The sequence below is a fragment of the Morone saxatilis genome, unplaced genomic scaffold, assembly GCF_004916995.1.
Source record: "Morone saxatilis isolate NCDOM2014 unplaced genomic scaffold, NCSU_SB_2.0 Contig20, whole genome shotgun sequence".
In the NCBI taxonomy this organism is placed as follows: Eukaryota; Metazoa; Chordata; class Actinopteri; family Moronidae; genus Morone; species Morone saxatilis.
In genome coordinates this window covers 20805032-20815821 of record NW_023339763.1, presented here as the reverse complement: position 1 = coordinate 20815821, position 10790 = coordinate 20805032, and the positions used below count along the sequence as shown (strand labels likewise).

General features: G+C 41.7%; 1 protein-coding gene across 2 annotated transcripts in view; it reads right to left on the bottom strand.

Annotated features, from left to right (window-relative positions):
• Positions 1-332: 332 nt before the first annotated feature.
• The window catches only part of ints2 (integrator complex subunit 2), an 18671-nt gene continuing 8213 nt past the window's right edge, over positions 333-10790 (bottom strand). For both annotated transcript variants that reach the window (XM_035667073.1, XM_035667074.1), the window contains 14 exons: positions 10245-10313; positions 9463-9597; positions 9158-9334; positions 8296-8410; positions 7445-7549; positions 7097-7261; positions 5939-6140; positions 4605-4730; positions 3793-3994; positions 3287-3568; positions 2564-2671; positions 2315-2420; positions 1802-1978; positions 333-1169 (listed from right to left, as the gene is read on the bottom strand). In XM_035667073.1, coding sequence (XP_035522966.1) covers positions 988-1169; positions 1802-1978; positions 2315-2420; positions 2564-2671; positions 3287-3568; positions 3793-3994; positions 4605-4730; positions 5939-6140; positions 7097-7261; positions 7445-7549; positions 8296-8410; positions 9158-9334; positions 9463-9597; positions 10245-10313 — 2151 coding nt within the window. In that variant the 3' untranslated portion in view covers positions 333-987. The remainder of the gene's footprint in view (positions 1170-1801; positions 1979-2314; positions 2421-2563; positions 2672-3286; positions 3569-3792; positions 3995-4604; positions 4731-5938; positions 6141-7096; positions 7262-7444; positions 7550-8295; positions 8411-9157; positions 9335-9462; positions 9598-10244; positions 10314-10790) is intronic.

Here is a 10790-nt window from a genome sequence, read left to right as displayed (position 1 = left end):
CACGAACTAACAAATATCGCGAGAACAAGGGGCGGGCTGGAGTTATTACTAGACATTACGATTAAAGGACCAGAGTGTAGATTTTTTTAGCATCTACCGGTGAGCTTGCGGACTGCAGTCAAGAGTGTAGGAGAAACTAAGGAGGCCGCAAAAGGCCCTATCTAGAGCCAGTGCTTGGTTTGTCAGTTCTGGGCTAATGTAGAAACATGGCAGACTCCGTAGAAGAGGACCTGCTCCCTCTGTAGATAAAAACTTATTCTAAATGTAACAAAAACACAACAGTTTTTATTTTCAGGTGATTATACACTTATAAAAACATACCTATGAATATTATATTCCGTTGCTACCACTAGACCCTCCTTAATGTTACACACTGGACCTTTAAAGCAGTTAATAAACTTGCTAAGACTGGAGATTGTAATAGATGGATATAAAACCTACTTATAAACCAAAATGTTTTCCATTTGTCCCAAATATATCTCATCAATGAAATGGTTTCTTTGTTTTATTACAAACAAATACAGTACAAAAGCTCTACATAATATTTAAAGGCAACATTTTCCTTTTTTCAGTTGCTGAGAAAAGCGTCACAATACTTACAGCTTAGAAAAATATGCCTACAGAGGTCAGGAAAATGGCCCCATTTAAATGTTTCAGTATTTTACTTTCTACAAACTCAGACAGAGCACATGAACATACATTTTCTAAATAAATTGCAAATCAGGTGTCAAAAACAGTCTGATTTTTTTTCAATACTTGACTTTCACACAGTACATGTCCCATCATGTGCACAGAATGAGTGTAACCCACAACCTTACATTTTCTGAAAGCCCTTCAAGAAGATGACATCAGTCTGAGTCCATTTGTTAAAGATGACTAGATGTGTGTTGACAGTAGCCCTCTCAGGAGTGACAATGTCTTTCAGAGGCAGTGTTTAGAGTTGTTGGTGTAATCCAGTCCCTCCGCTTGTGTGTGTGTGTGTGTAGCCTATAGTCCATGAAGGGTGGAGCTGATGATATCCATGAAGGTGGCCTCTACACAGTAGCAGAGCTGGACATCAGGGTCAGCTCCACCAAGTTCTTCTGCTGTCCTCTGGGGTAAAGACAGCTTGGAGGAACCTCCACCTGGAGCCACAGCCCCCTGAGGCTTCTCCTTCAGATACTGCAGGCCTGAGGCAGGAAAACAACTAACTTCTTATTCATGTTATTACTTAAACACTTCTTCCTAACTATGCTCTTTATCATTTGTCTTCATTACATTGTAATAGTCTGATCTACACTACAGCTGTTTGCAGTTTCTAGTATTTAGGTATCTCTAGAAATATGTCCAGGTTGTGTCACTGTATAGAGGTTCTGAATAAACACATCAACTCTGCATGTTACATACATATTATCTATAGTTAGAGTTGCCCTGAGTCAATCTGCAAGATCAGTACTTAAGGCTGATCAAGGCTTTTTTTTTTTTTTTTGATGAGATCTGCTACACTATGGCCAGATGATATTAATCCGGACGGAGCAGGCCAGTAATGGTAGAGTAGGAATCCAGTGAAAGATTGGAACCATTATAGGAAATCTTTAAAGGATGCCTTTTTTTAAATTACTCAATATTGATATCGGTAAAAGTAACGCAGGCCTATTTTAGGTAAGTAAGTGTTAAGTGTGCAGCTACATTAGGTAGTAAAGTGACAATCTCCAATCTCACATCAAAAAAAGCAAAAATAATTAAGTAACCCAAAGATAAAAAAAAATCTTAATGCCATTTAACAAATTGTTATAACTCCAACCAGGTGACTGATACTTACGGGCAATGAGAGGGTCAATGTCCCTGGCTTTGGTGGCAACGTCAGAGGCACAAACCTGGCCCACTTGCACTAGCAGAGCTGCCACATCATCATAGAGTGGAGGGAAGGCCTGGCAGAAGGCCACCAGGCATGGCAGGATAGGCATGAAGAAGGAGAAACGCTTGGCACGAGTCAGCACTAAAGAACAGAACGCACTCTTACAGTACACACAAGAGCTGCATAAACAAATACAGTGGCCAATAGGCTGGTACACACTGTACAGAGTACGCATGCTGCACTAACAGCTAAAAGCCAGATGGTGGCAGCCAAATATAGGGATAAAAATAGCAAGACACACTGTGCGACCATAGCCGATATACTGTATACAAGCTGCATTGTGATTTATAGTATACAGTGAGTCTGCTGGGAGCAAATTCAATGATGGAGACTAAAGTAAATAAAATTATGTATAGCGAATAAGTGAGGCTACAACCAACAGCATAAAAGCATGAGATGTAAAAACAGTACACTGACCTGTGAGGAGGGTGCCCATGACACTGATGGCCAACCTGGCCACACTGAGGGACTTAGGCAGGGCGTACTGGGTACACAAGTATGACAGCAACTGGATTGCAAAGATCTGTGGGGACACACACATTCACAACTGCTTTGAAAAAACACGACAGTGTAAGAGAGGCTCTGGCACGAACCCAAGGTAAGTCTAGGACTTAGAGCCAGGAAAAAGAGAAGAAAGGAGAGGGGAGGGAGGTTGGGAGGCCTCACCTGCTTTTCCAGCTGGGGCTGGGCCAGCAGCTCTGGGATGAAGTCCAGACAGATATGGATGGAGGGGATGCCTGCCACAGTTAGAGGCAGCAGAGCTTGAGGGTAACCCTGACAAAGAAAGAAATACAGTCAGAGGGGAGCAGGACATTTAACTCTTAGGATAAAAATCAAGAACGATAAGGGAGGAACAAGGAATACCCAGCCAATTCACTTAAGTAGTCATTTAAGCACACAAGAACTTTTATATTAAACGTGTGTGTAGACGTGAACACACACAGCAGCTTCTGCTTGGCAGAGTGGACAAGGGTGGATTAGTGTGACAGAGACAGGATTGGCTTGATGAAGTCTACCATATGGCCGTCTTTACTTCTGGGAGTGCGGCAGTCACTTACCACTAAAGCAAATGTGATGACTAATGGGGTCAACATGACTTGGCTCTTCTTAAAAAACTGACTCCAAGGTATTTTCAGCAATATGGCACAACTCACTAAACTGCTTAAACACAAGGTGTTTGCATGATAACATCACCTTCTGATGGCAAAATCTGGAGGGAAACCAGAAAACCTTATCATGCAGGAATGTCACAGAGAGTCCATGTAGAGTCGATAAAGAGTGATTGTAGCCAAAGGGTCAAGAACAACACATGCTCCTGTTGGCCTTGAATTCACCCGTTACAACACTCTCTCTTATCTGTAACCTTTTCCCACCCCCCCATTCTGTTACCTGAAAGTGGACCAACTTGGCAATGTTGGGATCGGCGATGAACATCTGATGCAGCAGACAACAGATGAGACACTGCACCTCCCTTAAGTCACTGAGCAGGCCTCCCTCTGGCTCGGCGTCCTCCACCTTCCCCCTGGCTCTCGACCCCAGGCTTCCCTGTTTTGATTTCCCTGGCGAAGGGCCCCTAATGCTCCTCAGCAGGCTCTCTGTGTTGGCCCCCAGCTGCTGCTCTTCAGAGGTTGGCAGACACACCTCCAGGAGAATCTGCACTGCTGCACTGTCCTGGGGTTAAACAGAAACAGGTCCTTGCCATGATTAGGTGTGAAAGGTCAACTCTAACACATTTGTTTTTGTGTGTGTAATTTTATGCCATTTTATTTCAGCATTTGTGCTTTACCAAACACCAATGAAAATTAAACTAAGTCTTCTGTCAATAAAGTGAGGTCTGAGTATGAGAGAGACAAAGTGTGTGTCAATGTGAATGTGTCAGTTAGCGGTTAAAATACCTGCGCAGATAGAAGGGCGTTTTTTAGCTCTTCCCTGGTGACCTCGGGTGTATCTGGCTGTCCAGGCACGCCCAGGTTGGAGACTGTCTGGTTTTGCCGATCAAAGTCAGCCGTCTCCTTTAGGTGGCAGTGTAGGTAGGCCTTTGAGGCCAGCAGGTAGCCATTCAGCATGTGAAGGACAATGTCCATCAAAGGAGGACACCTTGCAAAAAAACAAAAAATAAAACGTTAAACCTGTAATTTTGTTTGATTTGGTAAAAATTGCAGGTCTAGGGTCATCTGGGTGCACCTCCACAGAACCTGAATACAAAAATCAACAATAATACAATGGAAAGGCACTAGCACAGTGGAATCAGAGCACCTTTAAGTTTCATTAATAGTGAAAACCAGATTTTAACCAGAAACAATATATTTTTGAGGAATTGTTTTCACCTGCCATAACAAACCCAATTGAAAGAGTAAATGCTCTCCAGATGCAATAAACATACACCTGTAAAAACACCTTTAATCAAATACAAAAAATGTAATGAATATAAGATTATTATTTATTATTAAGATTATTTATCTCAATGCATAGTGACAGCAACAGTTATTTGGTGATCCTCAGCATTAAAACACTGCAATAATAGTGTTTTAAAGTTAAATTAATTGTGAAAATAAATGCAGCCAATTGTGTGGGTTAATATGGTGTCAATTTCATTATCTGACCATGTCCTCATGGACTGTACTATAGCCAGAAACATATGACAACAAGAAAATACACACCGACATACGTGTGAACAGATCTGTGTGCGCAGTAGTGCTGTAGTTACCTGTACACCCTTTGATCACAGCGTAGAACAATGAGAGGGTCCACCATCAGGTCATTCTGAGTGTACCTCTGCTGCCTGAGCAGCTTAGCTGAAGGTTGGAGGGCGTTTACTGTCATCACCCACAACCTGCAACACAGACACATCAGTTTTAACTTTAACAAGTGGAGGGAATTCATTACCGATCATAAAATGGCATTATGGCACTTTTCTAGTAACATTGCAATTGTGTGACAATATGAACAACTGACAATGAACTAATCATGACTTTTTTTTTTTTTTTTTCAAAAATGGATTAAGTGCAAATTAAATATGGTATGAGGCATGCTTCAGTAGGGGTTTAATGACTATAACTATAATTCAGTTACTCACAAATTAGCCTTTGGCTGCATTTCACCCTCAATCTCTCTTATCAGACCCATGCTAAACTATAAACAGCAGGGGTCTCTTGGAGCTCCAAGCCTTCCTGCAGCTTGCGCACCAGCATCAATCAGTGTATCTGTGTGAAATCTGGCACTGCAGCCCTCCTCCCAGTCTAGCCCTCTGCAACATTCAATACAATGAGAGGGAGTGAGGAAGAGAAGAGGGAGGGGGCAACGAGCCCTCACATTTCCCTCAAGGAGTCTCCTTCAGTTTTCCTGCCCTGAGCTCTTCTTGTTACAGACCCCTTTTGGATCAATAGGATGTCTGCTCAGAGCTTTGGTAACTGTGCTCCAATGGGCCCTGGGGCAGAGTGAGGGTCACCCTCTTCTGTCCAGAGAGTTCACACGGGCTGACATTGTTGCTTGTCTCAATACCTCTGATCTATTCACACAATAATCACTGAGCAAGCAGCCTGGGGTTAAGGGCAACAACTCTTGTTCCACAAGTCTTCCTTTAATCCATTTACTGAGTCTCACAGCAACTTTACACAGCCTTGGGAGAGAAGACACCAAGTCAAGTGGCACATTTTTTATGGGCCTTGGATTTGTCTTGTTTTGTTTTTACTTTTTATTTATCAAGTTTAGAAAAAGATGCCAAATTCTAATTAGTGAAGATAAGATGCTTATTTGGTTGGTTTCCTTATTGATTTTGAGCCCCAAAACCCAAGTGATGCCATTAACTCAAAGCATACTAGCAACGCTCTAAGGCAGAAAACCTACCATATCCACTAGGCTTATCAGTTATCTGGTTCCTATATGAAATGTAAACTCACACAAAGTAAACAAATTGAACATTCCAATTACTACGATGTATTTTTCCCATGTGACAGGCAGTGGTATTCTCACTTGAGGCTGCCATGGTAGCATTTTCTATTTTTTGTTAATAACAATTTAAATCGTGTGCAGAGCATGTACCTGCGGGGCATCACAGTGTTGAGGCCCATCCAGAGCTTGTTGAGGGTCTGCAGAATTCGGCGAGGTACAGCAGGCTCCAGCAGCAGAGCCATGCTGGCTGTGAGTGCCTCTGCATAAGGGATCAGGTCTCCGGGTGAAAGCAACGTTAAATGCTCCAGGATCCGCATCAGCCTGGGACTGCTAGATGGTAACTTCTGAAAGGCTGGGGAGAGAACAGCTGAATTAATCTTCAAAGTCTAGAGCCGTGGAGCCATGTTGTATTCCCTTAACTGATTTGAACCAAATGTGCACACTAAAATGAACAGAAACCAAAAACGTCTGTAGTGTCAGATAAATCCAATGAGACAGTAGCAACATCTGGCAAACACATCTGTTTAGACTTAATGGTGGTGACAAGAAAGTAAAACTACAATGGTATTAACCTTTAACTTCCACAAATAGTGTGAATCAAATAATAAGTGTCAAAACTACAGAATAAAAAAAAAGATAGCGAGTAGGTCAGTCACTCAATGGCGCAGTCTGTTGAGTCTTTTGTTCAGACTCACTTAAAACCCCAGTTCACGTCCTACCACCAACCCCTGGGAGGCAGAAGAGCTATTTTTCTATTCCTACCATACTTTCCTATTCAGATTTAATCCATATATTGTCTTTCTTGTCACCATTATCCTGAAGCAGATTGCAAATCAGCCTAAAAACACAACCTGGTTGTGCATAGTTGCATTAATAGATAAAATATCAATTTGTAAAGGTATATATATATACTGCACATTAACCTGCAAATAGTGTGTGAAACTGATTATCTGTTACACTTTTGCATTTAGTCAAGGATCTTTATCAAAGAAAAGCCAATTACAGCTTAATCCTCTAAATCCTGAAGGATTAAACATTGTTACAAGATTTCAGTTGGATAACAGCTTTCACCTGTAAATGTATTATTCAATTTTAGTATGTCTCCCCTGTTCCACTCAAGATTGGCAACACCTCTCTCTCACCTATACAACCCCGGCTCCTAGGTTAGTATCACAAGTGCTGGTTTGACACAACAATGTCAGTTTATCATTTCATTTAAGGGCATGGGACCTCTACTTTCAGAACTACCAGCCTTAACCTTCTGCCCCCCACCCTATTTCTTTCATCCATTATTCCCACCCTTCTCACCCTGGTGGAGCTGGCTCTGAGTGTATCTGCAAGTGTTGCTGGGGAGCATCATCCTCCTCAGCAGGGGCAGGGTACCAGTCACCTCCTCCTCACACACCCAGTCCTCCACTAGACATAGGTGGGGGTAGTTGGTGGCCAGCAGCCTCAGCAGGGCAGAGTGCAGACCTGGGTAAGAGAAAGAAAGGTTATTTGCAAGTTTATCAACCACAAGAATTTTGTGTTTTTGAGCATCTTTAAATTGTGTGTGTGTGTGTGTGTGTATGTGTGTGTGTGTGTGTGTGTTGTCGTGTTTTGTTGTGTTCCTTCGCCCCCCCCCCCCCCCCACACAGGATTACGTCTGTGTCTCACCCCCTAGCTCCTGCTGCAGTCCCTGGGCCTGAGTAACCAAGTACTTAATGGGGATCTGGTCCATCAAGGCTGCTGAGTAGGACTTTGGTTTCCTCTGCATCAGGGCTTTAAAAAAAAAAAGAGAGAGAAAAAAAGGGTGAGTAAAGCAAAGAAATTTTAAGACAGGCAAAAGGGTGAAAACACAATGCAAAAAAGGACAAGGCAGAGCAGAAGTGTTTTATTTGGCAGTGTAAGGACGCCAGAGCCGCTGTGCCGATGCGTTAGAGGAGCGGAGGTGATTTTTCATTGACGTGGGTTCATTACCACTGCTGATGGGCTTCATTACTCCTTCCTTGAAGGCTGCAGGAGCACTTGGGTAAACACAGCAATTAAAGAGATGGGCATAAACTCTCACATAAATCTGGCCTAATGAAGGGCAAGAGCAGAGCTCGTCATGGGAGAGAATAAACACTGACTAGGCTAACTGCTAATGCTCAATCTAACCTACAGCTGTCCTAGTTAGCTCAGCTCCCACAGCCATTGTACTTGGCTCTTTGTCAGCCCTCCATTTAGTCTCTATGAAGCGGCCAACATTCAGTGCCGAGAGAGAAAAGGATGAATGACTGCACATCCAGAGTGAGAGCATCTCCAACAACTTCAGAGGACAAAAGCTGCCTTTCTCCTCTCAGTGCCTGAAAAATTCCCTCCATCTCAAAAACAATGCCTCCTTCAGCGGAGGAGATGACAATGGATGCACCTTAGACAGGCAGAAGAAGAGAAAATAAAAAATTGAAAGGAAGTGAGCAAACAGCACAATGGGAAGCCAGGCACCGTGCAGTTTTTATTGGAAACAGTTATTGTCTTGTACATACCTAGTTGTTTGGTGCTCGCCAACAGGTTCTCCTCATAGGACAGGATGTAGTAGAGGATAAGGAGTTGGGTGGTGATGGAGTAGCGCTGTCGTCCTCCTCGACTAGCCTCCCCTTGCTAACCAATAGCGAAAGAGGGAAGCAAAGCAACAGGTACAGGTCAGAGATGGGTAGCACAATTAGGCTCTGCATCAACAGTGAATGTGAAGACGGATACTGAATAATGATAATGAATGATAATGATAATGATAATGAATTGCTGGTATTTTCCATTTCAACAATCCAATTTACACCGGACCTAAACTTTAAAAAAAGAACTTCAGTCATTATGAACACACTTATCTCAGAAATTGCGTTTGCAACAGCAATTAAGAGAAAAGACAAAAATATCTACATTTCTATATTTATAATTAGACTTTATGTTAATAGTGCTGCAACCCATTACGTGTAATGCCTTTTTGTAATGTAATTACATATCATTTATAACACCTGAAACCTGATAGCAACAAAGACATATTTCATTTAAAGATCAGAAGTAACTGGAGAGATATGGATGACAAAAATACAATGTGCAGTACAATAGAGTTTTAATGAATTACTGCCAAAACAATAACTAAGTTAGGTAAATCAGAAAGACTGAAATAGTTATCATATTAAAGAGAACATTGTGTAAAATGTCATTAAAGAGAGTTAACAAACTCCATTATTCTGGTAACTTAAGAGGAAAATGTTCCCTTCAAATATTCAAACACATGTCCAACATCTTTAAAACAAAATATGTAAAATGAGGAACACACAACAAAATGCCAATAACTGTTTAGGGTGCAGTCTTAGGTTTTTGCAGTTCCCATTATGGCTGACTCACCCCAGCAGAACTCTGGAAGACATTGAGGATCTCCTGTTCAGTGATGGGCTGGTTAGTGGCCTCTGGGTTGGCCTTGGATGCTGGAGTGAGGATAGAGTTGATGTAGGCGTCAATTAGAGGAATCAGTTGGGTGTGGATAGGGGTGGTTGTCTCACAGAGCTGGCGATAGATCCAGTCCTAGAGGATGCACATAAGCATAGCACAAGAGGGATTTTATTTTTATTTTTTTTTTAAACAGACTTCAGATCATTTAGCAGCTAGTCATCTAGTCATCATTTTGAGCCAATCTGGGGCACATCTTCTACCTTTATGGACACTTTGTGCTTGGTGAAGGCTCGGCTCCGAAGCAGCTGGTAGATACAGTGAATGGGGAGGAATCCTGTGATGTTGGCACTTAGGTTGTTGGTCACTGCAACCCTTACAGCATGGGCTGTAACCACCTACACACCAGGAGTAATAAACAAGTTATCTAAACAGCAACAATGCAAAATAGACAAAGAACATGTACTGCATGGTTCAATATTTCATTATAACGAGAAGGGTCACAACTTTGTTTGAATGTAATTGAACATGCTTTGCAGGATTATACATCAAGGGCATACACAGATGAAGCATTGGGCCATAAAATGATATATACATGAAAGAGATTTGTCTGAGATGTTGTTATACTAAAGTACCTATACATTTAACCTTTTTGACCATTTTTGCTGTTGCAGTGAATTTTGCAAATCATTGAACATGACCACAAAAGATTTGACATGGTTTACATGATTATTTTCAATTTGACAAAAGTTCTTTGATGTTTGAACAACTGATTTTCCACACCATATATAACTACAGATAGATGTAAGATTGCATATGCCATGAAATAATCGCCTACAGAGATGAGATGGTTACTGTGAGATATGCTGTGCATATATCTACTGGTACTATTCCACAAGTAATAGACCCTTTCCTGAGTTTTACAGCTGCTCTCAATGGGCAAAGTAAATTTGCATTGATGAGAAGAAAGGTCAAAATCTAATAAATCAGTGAACACTGGAATGTGTAGAAAGTGTGCTTAAGGATGGACCTATACTGTATGTACCTGTTCTGTGAAGATCTCCTGTGTGAAGATAGTCTTCATCTTGCTTAGAGAGCTGGGCTTGATGGCAATCTGTAGAAAGTTGGAATATTGAAAAAAGGAAGAAAAAAAAAAAAGAACATCAACAATGGAAGGTTTACTGTGAGTGAAAACAACCTGCAGGCAACAGTATTGCTATTTTGTAATTCCCTCCTTTCATATTTCATAAGAAAATTCTACATGGCAGGCACAACATTGAATTGAGAGGATTGCCCTAGGGGTGGAAACAAACAGGCTCTAAATCCAATTACATTACACATCTTAGTGGAAAATACACTGAGACAGGAAAAAACTACTTAGCACACAGGCAAGAAACAATAGTGCACTTAATAAGTAATAAAACAGCAAATTGGCCACAGGGTATAGAGTGTCTTGGAAGATATGTGTATGCTGCAATGTTTCATCAGTGATATAGTCTTTATATGCGCCACTGCTGCAGTGGAGGAGTGGGGCCAGTAGCCGGTCAGCCAGACTGATGTATTGATCACTGTCTCCCTCCCTCCCTCCCTC